The 18,885-nt window shown below is 46.9% G+C and overlaps 1 protein-coding gene across 4 annotated transcripts in view; it reads right to left on the bottom strand.

Moving 5' to 3' along the window:
- KMT2E (lysine methyltransferase 2E (inactive)) overlaps window positions 1–18,885 on the bottom strand; it is a 3,564,841-nt gene that overhangs the window by 3,259,271 nt on the left and 286,685 nt on the right. For all 4 annotated transcript variants that reach the window (XM_069629119.1, XM_069629120.1, XM_069629118.1 and 1 more), the window contains exon 5: window positions 8,270–8,499. In XM_069629119.1, the coding sequence (XP_069485220.1) occupies window positions 8,270–8,499 (230 nt within the window). The remainder of the gene's footprint in view (window positions 1–8,269; window positions 8,500–18,885) is intronic.

Below are 18,885 nucleotides of genomic sequence, written 5' to 3'. Positions count from 1 at the left end.
CATTTGATAGATTTCGAGACTCTCCGGGTGGATGATTTTCCTATACAGCTGAAGAGAGCTGTGGTCCACCACAGCTTTCAGAGACAGGAGGCCAAGTTCTCGCCTTATAGGATGCATCGAAATAGAGTTTGGTAGACCCAGGACTGCTTTCCATATGTGGCCTTCAAGTTTTTGCCAGAGAAGAGGAGGAATTGAAGGTAAGGCATCCATGCCATAAGTCAATGACCGAACAATTTTTGCCTTGTAGTAGTTTATTGCCGGTTGAAGTGAGAACTTGCCATATTTTCGGTCTACTAGTCTGTGTTGCGCTGTCAAATTTTTTGTTTTCGACCATAAAATGGTTTGCATGCTGCCAGATTTCTCCGAGCTGTCCAGTTGTACTCCCAGATATTTAAAAGATTCAACCACTTCAATTTATGTCTTGTTGAGATGCCATTGAAACTGCTCCTTTTTGCTGGTCGGTTTTTGTAGGATCATTATTTTTGTTTTGGATTTGTTAATCTCCAAGTTATTGTCCTGTATATAGGTTGACAGATTATCCAATTGACGTTGGAGACCAACCCGGGTAAGATCAAGTAAAATTAGGTCATCCGCGTACAACAATCTTGGAATTCTTGCCAAGCCTATTTTAGGTGGAAATGATCTGATCTTACTTTGGCTTTCTTTGAAATCTCCCATGAAAGATATGAACAGCGCCAGAGCCAGGGGACAGCCTTGCTTTACTCCGCGACACGTCGGGATGGTATTTGATGTTAAGCCTTGATTGTTTAGGCGGACTTTTATGCTGGTGTCCCTATGGAGACTGATTATGGGCTCCAAGATCGAGTCCGGACAGTCCCATGTCCTCAGGTTCGTCCACAGTTTCTGCCTGTCCACTCTGTCGAAGGCTTGAGATAAGTCGACAAATGCAAGAAAGATTCGAGGGCCTCCTGTCAGAACTCTTTCTTTAAGTATGGTCAGACACATTATGTTTGCGCTGGTACTTGCGTTTTTCTGAAAGCCTGTTTGCAGAGGATCAAAACATTTGGAGATGAGAGCCCATTTCCGAAAATGTGACAAGAGAATGGAGGCAAAAATCTTTCCAATAACATCAAGAAGGGCTATTGGCTGATAATTCAGAGGATCTTCTCTAGAACCTTTTTTGAAAATTGGGATGATCAGAGCTTTTGACCATGATTCCCGGGACTGTTCTTTTATCTCTGCACATTTTGAAGACTGCACTGATAAGATTAGACCACTCATCCGGATGTTGTTTTAAATCGCAGTTCGCCAAGCCATCGGGTCCAGGTGCTCTTCATGAGTTTAGTTTCATTATTGTGAATTTGATGTCGCTTGTATCTGCCAAATCCACCCATGGTGCATCCGTAGCTCGTATAAACTCCTCCTTGTAACCTTCTGGTGGTTGAAACAAATTCGAAAAGTGCATACTCCAATCTTCTTCCGGAACAGGGTTGATCATGTGCGAATTTGAGAGCTTATTCGGTTTGTTTATCAATGCCCAGAAGTCTCGGGATTTTTTGTTAGCGAGTGCCTTCAACATCTGTTCGGCGTCCGCTTGATACAGGAGGCTTCTTGAATTTTTCAGCCATTGCTTGTAATGTCTAGTTTCCACTTTGAGAGTTTCCCAATATGATGGTAGGTTCCAACTTACTGCTTCTCTTCTCAGTTTTCTTATAGCTCTGCGTTTAGCGACCAAAGTTGCATTGTATTCGTGAGTGTGCCGGATTTACTGCGTATTAAGATTGTTTCTAGGCTTTTTGAAGGCCAGAAGGAGTGGAATGTAGCTCGATATAACCACAGCATCTTGCAATGCAGAATCAGACATTAGGGTGGTAAACTGGTCTGAGTTTGAGGCATCTGAAGCGATCATGCATAAGCGAGTTTGTTGTACATTAGTCTTGATTTTCGGATCATAGAACTGCGACTTGGTCCCCTTATTTCTGCAAGTGAGATTCAGTAAGTTGTGGTCACTGTGGCTTGTTTTGATGACACTAAAGGAAGCTATGTTGAGATATAAAGATTTGGAGCCAAAGACATAATCAAGAGTGGCTGATGATGTATCACGTTCCCAAGTTGGAATCAGGGCATCTGGATCAGTCACCATGGCCGAGTTAAGAAGATTACGAGATTTCATAATTGCATTCCATGCCAAACCCCTATTTAAAGCGGTTGAATTTATCGATTGTTTTGTTTGAGTCAAGCTGCTTGTTACGCAATTGGCGTTGAGGTCACCGCAGATCAGAATATTAGAAGATTTATAGTTGATTGCAATTTCATCGATTGTGTTGGTCACTTCTTCACACCAGTTCGCGGTTGAAGTCTTTTGGGGATTCCAGTATACATTTATTATTGCTGCAACATCTTGTGTTCCCCATTTAGTCAAAAGGGTTCCCGGATTCCATGTGGTAAGAACTGTCAGGATTTCATAGGTCCGCTTTATAACCTTTATGATGGATACCCCGGAACCAGTCCAGATCGCTGTGAGTAAACCTGACGAGGGGCGGCCTAGTGGTCCCTTATGGGCCGGAGATATTTCAATGCAGTAGCCGCCGAGTGCCGGTTTTTCGCGCAGCCATGTTTCTTGCAGACATATGATGGTGTAGCGGCTGAGGTCGTGGCTCTCAGGTTCTGTAAGATGGACATGTCCCCTAGTGTTCCATGATGCTATACTTAGGATTTTGTTCACAGGTGTAGTCGAAGACGGATGGGATGTGAGTAACATTGACTTAGCATCCACAGATGATAGCTTTCTTTTCGACCCCGGAGTTAGGACACTGCGAAACCAGCTCCATTTGTCCTTCTTTATTGCTTTTTCTAGCTCAGTTGGGTTTGTTTTGTGGCTCTTCTTGCGGACATGTCGTCGACCGGTAAGTTCTTAGTTCATGATCTCGAAAACATAGAGTTGTAGCTGGTTTTATGTACCGATCAGAGTTGTGTTTTCGACTCCTATCTCCTCTGTGTTCAAATCTTTCGTCACTGCTTGTCTTATATGACCAATGGGCCGATCTAGACACTCCTTCTGTTGAAGTGCCTGCGGATCTCGGAGTCTTGTTCGATACTACTATTGGACTTTTTCCCCTTCTCACTGATCTATATAAATCTTCAGTTCTGGATTTGAACCTGTAGTTCTTTTTTGGAGAGGTTCTATAGACAAGTCTTGAGGAATCTCTGGGTATCACAGTAGGAATCTCGCGTAGGTTGAACCCCAAGTGTGCTAATTCCGTGAATGCATCTTGAGAGAGTTCTTTCAAGGCAAGTTTTTTGATGTGCAAATACGCCTTTGCTAGCTTCTTTCTATGATATGGCTCAATCAGGAGAAAATCTTCCAATTTTAGGTTTCGTAGGGTTTTTGCCTTCTTAAGTGTCTTAAGAATCGTATTGCGGTTTAAGACCATATACTGGTCTATTGACCGTTAGGGACGGACCTCTTTGTCTGGCATAATCGTCCCTTGAACGTCTCGGTGGACTATTTTTACGGTTTGTATGAGGCACTGGCCCTATAAGTTGATTTTGATGCTTCTGAGCTATCGAGTCCAGTGCTGAAATAAGATCTTTTGATTCTGGTTCGTTCCTTTGCGCCGAGGGGGTAGTTACCTCGATAGGATCAGTGGTTTGGGCACAGTTGCCTTTTGTAGCCATTGGAATCTTTATTCCACCTTCTGCTCCCTCCAGATGTTGAGTTAGGTCCATCATCGAACTGTGGACTATAAATTCTTCGATCGACCTGGGAGAGGTGGACATGCAGATGACGGAGTTGTTGGTGCTTTGAGTTGACTGAGGTGAATTCGAGGTTTCTTTTGATGGTTCCTTTTGGTTATTTCTCATTTTCATCACGGAATCCAAAGCAGACACTGTTTGCTCTCCGTTTCCTCTCGATTCGTTATTCGTTGCAATTTTCAGCAATGGTTTACTTTTAGTCGTCAATGTTGATGTTTGATGTACTTCCGTAGTCTTCTGATGTTTAGCCACTATTGGGTTACCTTGGGGGAGCTTTTCTGTTTGTTTTTTGAAGACTGGGGCCAGATCTCGCGGGATAGCCGGCCCTTCGATTTGTGATTCTTTTTCCACAGTAGCCGGAGAAGCTGGTTTAAAACGGGACAGAAGGTCTTCTAGCCGGCTCAGTTTTGCTTCCCATATATCAGTCTGATCTTTATTTTTTTGGTGCAGTGCTGTAATGAACCCTTCAACAAATATTAATTTGCTATGCATCATTGCGGTTAGGACCGAACTGTCTTTCAATGAATCGTTGATTGCTTCATACAGCTTTCCGAAAGGTGCTAGGGCTATTGTAATTGCTGACATAATAATTGGGAGATCTGTTTTTTTTTAAGGCGAGTCTTTATTGCCTGAGGCTGTGATTTCGCTGAATCTTCGTTTTTTTGGGGGTGATCTGAGATGTGGTGTTTGTTGTGACGCTAGGTTTGAAGCTTGCAAGAGGTCGCCAGTTTGAGGGGACCTCACATCTTGGACCCGATGGTCAGGAAGAGGCCGTTTTTCTGGTGGCGTCGCAAATGGGCCAGCTTTTTGCTGCGGGCCCTTTTTAGGTTTGGACGAGATTTGTTTGCACCGTGCAGGGTCTTTAGGGCTAGACGGCTTAGATGACTCATATTGCTTGGGCCCTTACACACGAGAGTTGTCAGTGTCAGATCGGTTTGCCTCGACTGTGTTGGGGGTCGTTTCCTGTGGTTCTGGGTCTTTGTTACTTTCTGTGGCCGATGGAACCTTGTTGTTGAGGTTTGGTACACCCCTTTCAGGTAAATCTTTGTTTCTCTGCGCCTCCAAAGCTTTTTTCAATCCCATTAATTGGTTTTTGATAGCCGTTTGAATCTGGGCCTGATTGGGCAAACCAGAGATTATTTTCCTTGATTTGCTCACCGGTGGTAAGTCTTGAATGGCCTCCAAAATTTCTGCATCTGACAGTTCTTTGGTTTGGTCCAATTTTCTTTTGTATTGTTTATTTATAAAGTCTTTCGGAGCACTAGAGAGAAGGGGCGCCGGTAGGGTTGCCTTTCCTGTTTTCTTTCCTCTATTTAATTTTATTTTTGCATTTGTTGTAGTCTTTTTTTTTCCTTTTTTGACTTTGTTTAGTGGCATCTTGAGAGTCTTTGACTTCAAATTCCGACACAGTAGCAACTTCCCGATGGGAACAGGGCAGATCTAAATGCATGCCCATATGGAGAAGAGCGTTTGGATTCCTTGGATGGACAGGCAAACCCTTTGGGCTCACACATTATACTTCCAGTGCTGTTACAGCAGTTCCCTGTGTAGAAAGTTCAGCCCAATCTGTTAATGGGGGGGCCCAAGGGGCCGGATGACAGTCTGTGTTGCTTGGCACTTCTTGCGAGGCGTGGTATTGGGCTTCCACCGTGATTGTCATTGCGTTGACGATGGAGCTTTTGTCCGTCGTGAGGACCTTTATGGGGCCCTCTGATTCAGACAGCCGAGCTGCGTCGTTCTGGGCGGACTTTGTGCTAAAGTCTTTTGCCCTTCTGGAACTTGTCGGGCTCGTCGGGCTCAGCTTTCCCGCAGTATCCGCGGTCAGTGTCGTAGAGGAATCCCGTTCTTTGGAGGCATCCGCCTTTGCCTTCGCCTCAGACGCCCCGCTTCCCACGGCCACATGCCAGTCACCCACGACCGGCTGCACAGAGGCCCAGGCCAACCGTCCTTCGACGGCTGAACCCCGAGCACCCCTCGTCTAGTTTCCGAGACGGGAAGGCAAAGCCTGTCGGGCTGGGGAGCGGTCGCCAAAGGGAAAGGAGCGAGCCGGCTGTATCACAGCGGGACGAGAGGCGTCGGAGGACACCGAGCCCTGGATCCGAACCACCAGAGAAACAGGTATGGCTGGTAGTGTGTGCATGTTTGGTTCAGCGATTTTAACAGGTGTCATTGTTTTTGCCGTTTCCGACTCTGAAATGTCGGACACAATAAGGGTCGTGTTTGCCGATAAACTTGCTGAGTCAGACAGAGTTGGCGAGGCACTGAGGGGTTCTGCCTCGGGTTCTGCCTCGGTCCTATGGACGATTTCCAGGCTTAGATTCTTGCTGCCTGTGGAAGCCGTGGAAGCCGTTGTTTGGGTCGGAAAAAGGATAATTTCGCCATGTTCATGGTACTCGTACAAGTCGCTGGTACTGCTATCGTTGCCTTCGGTGGTAATCTTTGTTCTTTTGGCTTTTTAAAGCTCGTCGTTGATTTCAATTTGGTTTTCTTGTTGTCAGCCGATTTCAGGGAGCTCCATAGTGTTCGGAGAGAAGCCTCCGAGAAGGATGAGTCCACTGTAACAGCGTAGACGGGCTGTTGAGGCTGAGTCTCGGGTATGCCAGTCCGCTTCAAAGGCTCGATCGTCTGCAGCAGACTGCAGACGACTGCTCACCCACTGCTCACGCTCTGCTCACCGCTCCGCGGTGAATGACTGGGTTTAAAGCACTTCTCACAAAGGACAGTGTAGAGAGACTAGCGTGACGACTGCTCACCCTCTGCTCACGCTCCTCCTAACACTGAACAAAATGATAATTCCTTTCATTTGGAATAACAAAGCCCCCCAGATAGCAATGAAGGCGCTGTCGACCCCCACCCAAAAAGGTGGCCTAGGGTTGCCGAATATTCGTAGATATTATTGGGCTGCCAAACTCTGACTGCTTAGAGATTGGTCCGCAGAGGGCTCGGAGAAGAGGTGGGTACAGATGGTTAGGGCAGTAGTAGGGGTTCCGCTAGGGGAGGTTCTTTGGTTCCACAGGGTAGACCGCCCACCCAATTTGCACAACTGCGAGATCACAAAGCTGGTAGAGGACATATGGGATAGAGCTGTCGGACAGCAACAGATCACCACCTTTCCGTCCCCCTTTACCCCACTGTTTGGAAATCCGCAGTTTATTCTTGGTCTAGAAAGGGGCACCTTTCTCAGCCGGGGAAACGACGGGATGCACAAAACTAAGAGACATGCCCAGGGAGAGGAATCTAAACCCTTTACCCAATGCAAGAGTGAACTGGGATTGACAGAAGGCGATAGGCTGCAATATTACCAACTCCGTCATTGGCTCCTAAACCCGATTAACCGAGAGGCAGCAAGTAGACCGCTGACAGCATTTGAGAAGTTTATGGTAACTAAATGGAAACAAACAGCTCATCTCTACCCTCTATAAGTTATTGGTAGACGCAGAAAGGGACCCCGGTCTAAAGTACAAGGTCAAATGGGAGGAAACTCTGGGTGAGCCTATTCCCGACGCAGACTGGGAGCATCTGTGGAGAGATATCCCAAAACTAGCACAAGCCATTCAAATCAGAGTTCTGGTATAAACGTATGACTCAATGGCACTATACGCCGCAGCGCTTACATCAGTTGCACCCCAGGGTTTCTCAGGACTGCTGGATGGAATGCGGGAACTCATTGGACTGGCTGCATAACTGTTGGAGCTGCCCGAATTTGGGGGCATTTTGGAAGACAACAATTAGCAATATTCAAAAGATGCTGGTAATCCACAACACCATAGGACCCAAAGAAAGCCTGCTGTGCACAGGGGGAGCAAAATGACCAGGAGTGGCCAAAACACAGACGGAAGGCTTATGTTATCCTAAGCCTGGCGGCGCTCCTGTTCATCGCACAGAAGTGGAAAACCAAAGATATCCCTCATGAACATGATTGGCTATTGAAAGTCTGGAACTTTGTCACTTTGGAATGGGACACGTAACGTACTCCATACAGGGAAAACAGTCAAGATTCTCTAGCAGATGTGACTCGGTACTAGTCTTCCTGAAAGATTTCAGGGAACCATACAGCTCTCAAAAACTTTGTATCCTAGGGATTGAGTGACAGTAGTTGGTCTGCAGACCATCCCGAACTTCAGGGAGGCAGGACGGAAGGGAAGCGCTAAGGTTGATGTTTGTTTTTCTCAAAATGCCAATAAAAAGACATTAAAAAAAAAATATGGGTGCAATTTTTTGCCAATAGCATTTAACAGAGGTTTAGTGATTGTAGCAGAAAAGATTCAACATAATGATTAAACAATTTGAAGTACAATAAGTACTAGGACATAGCCACTATAGCGTAGGGCAGGGATATGAAACGTGCTGCTCTTCAAATGCTTTGGTCCACGCCGCCCATCAGTCCTACTAAGTATAGTCAATGTGACAGATCATGTGAGTTGAAAAACATTTGAAGAGTAGCAGGTTGTCTTCCCCTGCTCTATCATCAGGTACATGCAAATGTCATGCAGACAATACTCAAATTAAAATAAAGCAAATATCTGTACCATTCCTTAAAAAAATATTGTACCTGCATTTGTCACAGCAGATCATATAGCCATCATCATGAGTAAATCCACAGATACACCGAGTAATGTCTGTACCATAACTTCCATCCTCAGATGTACTGATGGTAGTGGCACTGGAGGTTTCATCAAAATTTTGAGTTGTATATCTGCCTCTTTCATTCTTACTGATGAGGGCAACAGGAGGAGGTGATGCAGGAGGCGTTGGTGGAGGTCGAGCACCATAGTTATGATCCTAAGTGGATTTTATCAACAAAAAAGGAAATCAACTAATTGACAATGCTGCTTTGGAAGGGAAAAGAACGGAAGCAACTGCAATTACTGAAACAATGACAAAGCCTGCAGGTGTGTTAAGTACAGTGAAACGTTAAGAGCAAAACCAACTGAAAACGTAATGAAAGTGAAAACCATGCTCTACAGTACTTCATCTTTGCTCTTTAGAATATTGGCCAACACGTGATGCACCCTTTGACGCGATATGACGCCCCTTGTCTAAGAGAGAAGCCTTTGCCACATTTCTCTCTCTCCACCCAGCCCACCCCCGCCTCCCCCCAACACCAATAAGTCCAGAGGGAAATGAATGGCACTTGAACTCCCTGTGGTGCAGTGTTACACAGAAATCTCACGGCCCACGTGCAAGGGTTTGGTCAACCGCATGATCAAATCGGATGACGTGCTGTGGTTGACGTTATACATGCTTTTAACGACTTCATTATCACAGCATTTGTACTGTGGCTTAGGGGTTTGAATGCTCATCACCAAAAAGCAAGCAGCATGGAAGTAGTTCAAATTGAGCGGTCATTCCCCTTTTTTCAATGTCCAAAACTGTGTGGTTTTAAAAATGCATAAATGTCAAATAGGTTTGTTACTAGTCAATTTGCAGCTGAGTGCATTGTGATGTATGGCGACATTACGACCTGCGTCTAAACGCATGAATGCGTTGATCGGCTACATAGACATAGCATTGGTTTGAAAGATTGGCTCTGAAAAGGGAGCAGTTGGGGATATAGCTCAAAATGTCGCCTCCTCCAGGCTGTCTTTCTTGCATGATAGTTTAATACGGACTGTGGCCGCGTGGTAACCTCCTGCAAAGCACGCAGTACTGCACTGCACTGAGATCTGATGCTTTCTGGGCTCTGTTTTTGTGCAAAAAAGGGTGGGTTCACACCTTAACAAAGCGTGATTTCTGTCTACCCAGGTCACAGAGCAAACTATCCCTGACTATTAAAGGCACCAAGCTGTTGGGACTATTTGTACACGGAAACTTTTGAGAAGTGGATCCTATAAAAATCTCCCAACACACGTACATCCCCTGCATTCATTCTGTAGTGGCAGCGCCCCCCTCCTCCCCTGTATGATGTGCAATAACTGTGCCATGGTTTGGCTCCTGGAGCCAAGGTCACTTCATTCTAGGTTATTGTGCTGCACAAGTGCATTTTCTTTTTTTTTTAAAGCCTTGTTGATCATATTGAACTTCACAATGTTGTGTCATGTTCACCCACTTGAATAGCATCCCCTGCCACAGAATATAAAGTCTCCGTTTCAAAGAACAGTTTTGTGGTACCCTACTGCATTACTCTGGATGATGCAGAATAAGGTGCAGTTTTCTGTTCTTATTATACCAGTTGAAGATGTCATGCCTGTACCAGCATCTTGCCAGTATATTCTGTGCAAGGTTGTTTAGTTGTAGTACCGTATATCACAGATGGGCTTTTTTTAAAATTAAATTTGTTTTATTACTTTTCCCAACAAAACATAAAAAGAAAAAGATTACAGTACCATTGTTGCTTGACATAGCATCGCCGACAAACAGACATTTTCTAATATATAATTGCAGGGCTCTGTGTGAAGGTCGTCAAGTATATCAATCACAGCCACACCCAACATCGCCCACCTTCCTCCCATTTAACCCCTGGCATTGTACACTTGTCTTTCCATGGCCATGCACATGTCCATCTCGACCATCCAGCTGGCCACCACTCGTGGGTGTTCAGGGGAGCCCCAAAGCGAGCCAATGGCTCTCTTAATCAATCCCAAGGCAACTGCCAGAAATATTTCCTCATGTTTTGAGATCCCACATACAGTAAGTAGCACAAATTTTGGGTCAGCGTGGACATCCAGTTTCAGTACATTTGACAGCCTACGGATACATTTCCCCCACAGTAGTTGGACCAAGGGACATTCTCAGAGGGTATGTTGAACAAGCATCTGGGCCTCCCACACTGTAGGCAACAATAATTGTCAACCCACTCCCACACACAGAGCTTGGTCTGCGAATAGTAGATTTCGTGTATAATCTTGTACCGTATAAGGCAGAGCCTGGCAGACATACCAATTTCCTTCGGAGACAACAGCAATCTTCGGGTTCTATGGGTTCGACATCTTTTTCCCACCTGTCTCTAAGAACAGACAGTTACCGAGCACTAAAAGCTGATAATACTTGGTACAACGTTGATTTGACTTTTGACTCAATTCCTGATGCAAGTAAGTTGGCCTTCAACAGGGAGCACTTTGGGATCTCACTCAGAACCGGGAATTGGGCTATAACCGCAGCTATATGTATCTGAAGTTATTGCCTTTGCCCAGGGCAAACCTTTCCTGCAAAATCTCGAAGAGAAGGAGACTGTCTCCCTGAATCACATTCGCCAGGTTTAGAATCCCTTGTCTCTCCAAACGCCTGAAGTGACCCATCTTGAGGATCTCCAGGAGAAGTGCATTAGCCCATCACGGCTGGCTTAGAGTCAGCTTCCCCCTCCAACCAATGTGTGTGTGCACCTCGTCCCACACCGGTTTACCACTCCGCGACATGAGTGAAAGGGCCCCTCCTAACCCCTGTCTAGTATATAACACCTCCATAGGAATCCTGGCCCCCATTTGCTCGTGTTCTGACTGTATGTGGCGTAACCCCAGGCCCTGTGTAGCCAGTCGTTAATGACTGCCAGCTGTGCTGCCCAGTAGTATTGTTGCAAGCAAGGCAGACCTATCCCCGCCTCCCGAACCGACTGAGTTCTCAGGGTGATCCAAGCCCGTTTCTCCCCGACAAAAGCTCCCTAAGAACCCCATCTATTTCCTTGAATACCCTCCTGGATCCCGGCAACGTAGCATCCTGCAGTGCATAGAGAAACCTGGATACGGATATAATTTTGAAAAGGGCTGCTTTGCCCATCAGACTTCGTGGAAGGGACTGCCAGTGCGTGACATCTGCCCTGAATTTTCCAGTTGTCGGAAGCATGTTCAGGTCTATAAAATTCGAGAGGTGTTCTCCCAATTGGAAACCTAGATACCGGAAAACCATCCGAAATATCTGGAACGGGCAGTCCTGTGGGATTGCCTTATCTCCACCTTGGATAGGGAAAATACTGACTTCTGCCTGTTAACCGTAAGGCCACTGGCGCCCTGATAGTCACTTAGTATCCTTGACACCACCTGACAGGACATGTAAATATGACATATAAATCAGTAGGTCATCTGTAAATAAGGATATCCTTTCTTCTCCGGCCCATGGCCAACTAAAATCCACCCACTCCATGCTCAACCTGAGTTTCACAGCCAGCGGTTCTATTGCTAGGGTGAGGAGCAGGGGGAAACAGGCCAACCCTGCCTTGTTCCCCGTTCCAGGGCAAAAGTCCATTAACCCACACATCAGCCACCAGTGACTTGTATAGTAGGCGCACCAAACTCAGGACGTTCTCTCCAAAACCCATTCTTTCCATAGTCTCCCACAGTGAGTCTCACAGTCCACAGTGGAAGGCTTTCTCGAAATCCACTGACAATAGTGCCAGTGGACCAGGGATAGTGGAGGCCTGGCCAATGGCCTGCTGCACCCTGTGCAAATTCATACAGATGCCAACAAGAAAAAGTTGTCCCCTTTCCCAGTCGAAGGATTTAAAGATAAAGCCCCTCCTTACTCAAGGGGGACACAAACTTGTTCCTACCACGTCCTTGCTTGTATCGTCACATAGTATGGACAAAGGGACTAATGAGGAACTTGTCACATTTCTTTGTGTAGGTCAAAGTCGTGTCTATAAATTTGAGACAGTTCTGATCACACATCTGTCATGTGAGCTCTGAGTGTGTCTACCACGAGAGTTAAAGAAATAACAGAATCAATACAGAACAGACATATATTACAAAAGCAATTTATATAGTCAAAGTGTGTAATGTGGTAACACAAATTTGCAGTGACAAATATGTTAGATGTGAACAGAAGAACAAAGTATATAAGTATCTTACACTTTCAATTCTCTGTGCAGAATTCCATGATTCGAGAAAGGGAAAACATATATACAGCCCTAGGTGGTTGCAATAACATATTTACAATAAAGAAACAATCAATACAATCATAAGCATGTGGGAATTTCCCACATGGATTCTGTGGGGCAGTATCCTGTGAAATTTGCAATTGAGCAGGGCTAGTGGACTAAATTTCTATACGTGAGCAAGCTAGTATTGCGTTGTTTTCACCGTTTCTTGTAGTCCCTAAACCAATTTCTCAGGATGACCTTAGTGGTCTGGGTCTTTTTGGACTATAAAAATATCTCAAAATTTAGCCAACGTGTTCAAATCTGGGTTTGTAGACACACTGCTAGGGGAGAGAGTTGGAAATTGTACGTCCATATTCTTCTTCTGAATGCTGACTAGTGTGTACACGTTTCGGTGCGTGTTTGTACTTATAGTACAGGGCACCTTCTTCAGGGCGTCCAGTGAGTAGACCCGGCTCTGCTTGAAGCGTAGTCGGTAACAGGATCCCAAGTCCCCTGGGGAAACCGAGTTGGGTAGGGCACTTGCGCAGGCAGGACAAGCAGCAGAAATCCGTTTGATGCACACTGTGGACGGTGAGGTAGCTTCCTTGGTTGGCGTACCCTTCCATCCAAACAGGTATTGCTATGTTATATTGTGGCAGGATCGTAGTGTAGGGCTCACTTCAACGTTCAATGAGCAAATTCATGCAGATGGCAGAAACCCACATGGGTCCAGGAGTGCCAAGTCGCTTATAACCCCCTGGAGACGATTTGTGAGGACCCTAGCCAGGATCTTTGCTTCCCCATTTAGTAATGATATTGGCCTATAAAAAGGCACAATATTCCAGTGGCTTTCCTGGTTTGGGGAGGACCACTATGCATGCTTTCCTCAAAAATTCTGGCAGTATGCCATCCCTTTTACTCTGCAGAAATGTCAGAAGGAGCGACCAGACCACGGCTCCCCCCAATCTCTTCCAGACTTCCACTAGGAAGAGTTTCAGGCCCGGAGAGTTCCCCCGACTGCAGTTGGGCCATCACTACCAGCACCTCTTCCTCCAAGATCTCTGCTTCTAATCCCTGTATTGACAACTGTGCAAGGTCCACGGGGTCCACCTCCCCGCCTAAACCACTCCCTGATCCACTGTATAGAGACACATAATACTCTGCGAACGCCTGTGCTATATCCACGTCCCTCATCAACGCCTCCCCTCCCTCACTCTGCAGGGCCCGCGCCCTCTTTCCCTGCACTCTAGCCAAGCGAGCATCTTCGCTGTCTTGTCCCGACTTCATGAATTTGACTATGCCTTTGCCAATGCACCTGCTCTGCGTTGTCCAACGCCACATTTCGGAGTGCCTCCTGGGCACTCTGTAGCTTAAGCTGCGCCTCCGGGCAGCAAGTCAGCAACCAGAGCCGCTTCTGCTCTCTCAGAGGCCGCTTTGGCCTCGCTTATCACCAGAGCATGCTGCTCTCGTCTGGCGCAACAAGAAATCACCTCTCCCCGGAGGACTGTTTGTAACCCTCCCAGATTGTGACCGGACTAGCCACTAAATCTTCACTGACCAAAAGATATTCCTGCGTGGTGTGCTCCAACGCCTCAGTGAACTCAGGGAGGTTGAGATAGGAGTCCAGGGAGGTGGAGACTAGTTTCCACTTGACCGAGTCGAAGAACTGCCTTGCCCGCTGCACCTTCCTCGTGTAATCGGGAAAGAAGCCAATGCGGGAGCCATTCTATGTGATCAGACCAGTCGCCCTCGCCGTCTGTAGGATGTTGTCCCTTTCCCGAAAGTTCAAAAGCTTTGCAATGGCAGTACGTGGGTGGGTTCCCGGGATTGGCCTTCACGGGGGTACCCAATGGGCCTTTTCAACAGAAAAGAAATTGGAGTGTTTCTTCAGCACCATGAGTTCCACCAGCCACTGCTCTAAGAAGAGTTCCATGCTGGGCCTCTCTTACTTTCTCTGGTAACCCCAGGAAACAGATTGCTCTGCCTCAACCTCCCGTCGCTATCCTCCACTTTGCTCTCCAAGACCGAGTTTCTGGGTCACTACAATTAGTTGTTTCTCCATCTTCTTTACAGCATCTTCCGTGTCCGATATCTATGGCTCCGTCTCAACCACTCTTGATGCCAATTTACAGAAGTTCTGCCGCAGAAAAGAGACCCCTGATGCCAATCCGTCAATCTTTTCCTCCATTGTGGACCGGGATTCTGCAATTGCCCCCATGATGTCTTTTAGTCATATAATCGGGTCCTGTGCTGGGTTCTCTATGTGGGCACTACTCTGTGCGTTGGGCTGCGCAAAGTCAAGGCTGCTTACCATGAAATGGTCTATTTTGCTCTGTAGTGTGGCCTTGCTTTTTTCTTTCGCCATGTTTGGGTGGGGGAGGGCCCTTCTCGGTCGGGTGCCCATAATCTCGCACCCACTCCCTTGTAGCGGCCACCCAGCACAGCCCCCTTCAGGCTCCTCTCCGCCCACGTGGGCATTTAGCGATGCAGCAGCACTGCTCATACCTCCTGCCTTGGCCGTTGTTGTCAGACCCCCTTCCGCCCCAATCCGGGCAGGGTTGGCCTTCTTAGCCATATCACTCCAGCTTGTGCCTACTGGCCCCCAAGGGGAACCCCTTAACTGGCCACACCACCTGTGTTAGGGCCCACTGCCTCAGTCCTCTTTACTGCCGAGCGATGGCTTTTTTGTTAGATCTGCTGGATATTCCTCCGAGCCCTGCAAGCATTCCCCACCAAAGAAGTCTTCCTGGGGCCCCCGCTCTCCACACGCACACCTACCCCACTACCGAGACCTTGCCTGCCAGTATATGCTGCTTGATATGTGCAGAGCGATGGGGCCCTACCGTCACCTGGGTGCACCCACATTGCTGTACTGGGTATGTTAGGCAGAATCCAGTGCAGTTCCCTTAGGGAGCACTAAACCAGATTAGGACTACAGGTGAGAGCAATAAATCCCCTTTGGTATCAGTCTGTACCAAAAAGATTTAGTTAGTAGCTGTGGCTGAGCAGTCAGACATCTCAAGAGGGAGATGAGCAGTATTCAGGGTTTACACAATAGGCCTACTGTAGTATGGCACAAGGAAACACTGACCAAAGCTTTGTAGTTACAAATTATATATGTTTATTTTATACACTTCTAAGAAAGTACATGTATCACAAGTATCAAGCAAGTTAAATTAAGTCAAATAGAAAAATATACACAGTCCCTATATAAATTGTAGACCAAGTGAACCAGAGTAAAAACTGAGCAAAACAGCACATTGACAACTACACACAAGGGATCTTCTAACAATTTCTCACAAGGGAGGAAAAACACAAGTGATCTAGAAATAGGTTCTTATACACCCTAGCAACACTTCCTATCAGTTGTGAACCAGTTCAGCAAGTCAGTGCATCAGTATAGGCAATACTTCAAATCAAAACTGAGCAAAATGGCATTTTACAATGATTATGCAGTGGGAAAGAAAGGGTAGTTATAAGAAAGGGTCGCACCACACAGTTCGGATTGGGAATCGATCTTGAGAAGGCAGGTTTAACAAATATGACCAGAGTCAGTAGGCCTGTGCCAGAGTTAGTGTTACAGGGAAAGGGCCCATGAGCAAAATGTTCTTGTAGCTGCAGTCAAGTCTTTGGTTAACGATGTTGAAAAGGTGGATGCAGAAAGCGAACAGACAATGTTAAGAGAGGGGGCGGCCAACCGAACAGGTAGGTAAAGGATTTAAAACACCTTTAGCACTACTGCGAAGAAAGGGCGGCCTGGCGGAACAATGTACCTTGAAAATGAAGAAGTGGCTCCTGCGGTGGCGGTTGTTCCTGGTAGTTCCTGCAGTTCGGGTGATCCAGCAGAGGAAGAGAGGCTCTCGTCATGGAGGAAGGTTCGAGGTACTGCACTACCCAGGGATGAAACCAGCCGCGGTGCTGCCAAATGAAGTTTAAAAGGTGTGCTCCTTTTAATCTCGGTCCGGGTCGATAGCTGCGTGGCTATCCGGTCTCTAAGTGCGGGGCACTGGCGATTCGACCACAGCAGGCTCGGGAAGGTGATGTGCAAACTGGTTGGCCCCACCAGCTCAAGGGAAGAAGGCTCTTGCAGATGAAGATCTCCTCTCGCCGTGTGGAGAAAAGTGGTGAGACGCTGCAGCAGGGCTTCACCGGTGGTGGTAGTCGTTGCAGGTGTCTTTGGCTTCTCTTCTCTTCGGTTCTGTAGTTCCAGTGGCGACGTCTTGCCCTTCCAGTCCTCAGGACCCTGCTTTTATGCAGAAAGATACCCATTCATACAGCCTAGCTATCAATCACACAGTGGAGTGGTCATCTTGGCAGGAGACCCTCCAGCCTATCAGGATAGAGTGCGACATGAGTTGCTGAGGCAACCCTGTCCGGGGGCCCTACTCCCCCTCCCACACAAAGGACCCACCCCAGACTCAGTGGTGCCGAAAGGAGGGCTTCTTGGCAGAAGCCCGCCAAAAGGACGATCAAAGGATCCCCGACCTGGGTTAGGATTGTAGAGAAAGACACGAAAAACAAAGTAGTTATATCATAGTTCCGGCAAATAAAACCCACCGAAGCAAAGTTAATATTAAAATGCTCCGGCCGTATGTTAGAGGCTCGAACATACCGCCGGTTTATTAAATTAATATTAATTCACCGGTTGGTAATTTTTGCTGAAATTTGGTTCCAAAATGGCGTTTGTGTTCGCTTCTGTGACTCCAACCCAAGTCGAGCCCTTTGTTCCACTTTTTGGCGGCCTTCCCAACAGAAGCCTCCAAAAGTGGTGCCACTCTGTCTGGGTACCACAGGGGGTGTGGGAGGGGGCTTAGCCACCCTGGACTGAGTTGCCTCGGCAACTTAAGTCGCACTCTTGTGTGATTGGCCCAAGTGGTGAGCCGCCCGGCTCACCACTTAGCATGTTTGATTGACAGCTAGGCTGAATGAATGGGGGTTTTCATAAAAGCAGGGCTTTGGGGACTGGAACTTCAGAAGCCGCCACAGGACCTAAAGAATCTGAGGAGGGAGAAGCCGAGCCAACCTGCAACGACGGCACCACCGGTGGAGCCCTGAGGAACCGTCTCACCACTTTTCCCGACGACAGAGGAGATCTCCAGCCCAGAGAGTCTTCTTCCTTTGACTGGTGGGGATAACCAGTTTGCCCGTCTTTTCGCCTTCCTGGACCATCTCGTGACCGCCTTGCCCGTGCCAAGCACCCCGGCAACCGGAATACCACGGATCACCACTACCGCGAAGAACAGGGTGGTACCTTGTAACCGGGAAACTCCGCGGCTGGTTTCTTCCCTGGCAGCGCAACGACCTTCAGCTTTCCTCCACGTCGAGACCTCCTCTTCCTCTGGACGAAACACCGAGTTGCACTCGCTGCCAGGAACAACTGCCCCCGCTGGAGCATTTTTCCCACTTTTAGGTACTGTGTCCCGTCTGGCTTCCCTTGCGACAGATCGTTCGGGGTGACAGTAAATCCTCGACTTTCTAACCTGGGCTAGCCTGGGACCTGTTAACTAACTTTTCCTGACTTAATCTCAATCTTTTGCAAACTTTCTACAAAGACTCTTTGGGCATAACCCCACTGTGTGATCCTGGACACATTTAGCTTGCTCTCTCTAAGAGTGGGCCTGGCATTTGAACTTCCTTCCTCCCCAGTAGACTTTGCCTAACCTGCCTCACTGTGGTTCTTTGAAAAGTATTGAAATGTCTGTGCTTTCATAACTCTGCCTTTTTCCCTCCCTTTTTAATAACTTATTAGAGTGCCATCTTATGTTAAGCGCTCACCTCTGTCTGAAAATAAGTGGTGTTTCTCATTAAGACTTGTCTAATAAGTAATTAGGGTTTTATATATATATAATAGTAACTGTGTGTTGAATTTATTTACCTCTCTTTGTGCTAGTGTAATTTACAAGTTTGTCTTTAAATAAATAATTATATACTTTTACACCAAAGCTCTGGTCAGTGTTTGCTAGTGCTACTGTGTCTCTGTACCTATTGTGTATACTCTATAGACTTCCTAACTCACCTTGAGAGAAGTCTGACTGCTCAGCCACAGCTACCAGGTAAATCTGGGTGGTACAGACTGCTATCAAATTGGGTTTACTGCCAACCACCTGTAGTCCTAAATCTTTTGCAGTGGTCCCTAATGGAACTGCACAGGTTTCTGCCTAACACAGAGTGAATAGTTCATACTGTATAGTGGATTTGTACGGTTTCAGTGTTCAGTGAGAAAACACCCAATGCATGCCCTGGGTAGGTCCACTCTAAGATTGGTCTCCGCCATCACTTTCTGATTTGCTGGTACCCGGTAAGTATATGCGGTCAGTACCTGATTAGCGCTCTTCCAAACGGACCTTCGTTATGGTCTATAAGCCTGCTCTGTCTGG

The sequence above is a fragment of the Ambystoma mexicanum genome, chromosome 12 (genome assembly GCF_040938575.1).
Source record: "Ambystoma mexicanum isolate Mex_15411 chromosome 12, UKY_AmexF1_1, whole genome shotgun sequence".
Classification (NCBI taxonomy): Eukaryota; Metazoa; Chordata; class Amphibia; order Caudata; family Ambystomatidae; genus Ambystoma; species Ambystoma mexicanum.
This window is presented reverse-complemented; position numbering and strand designations above follow the sequence as displayed.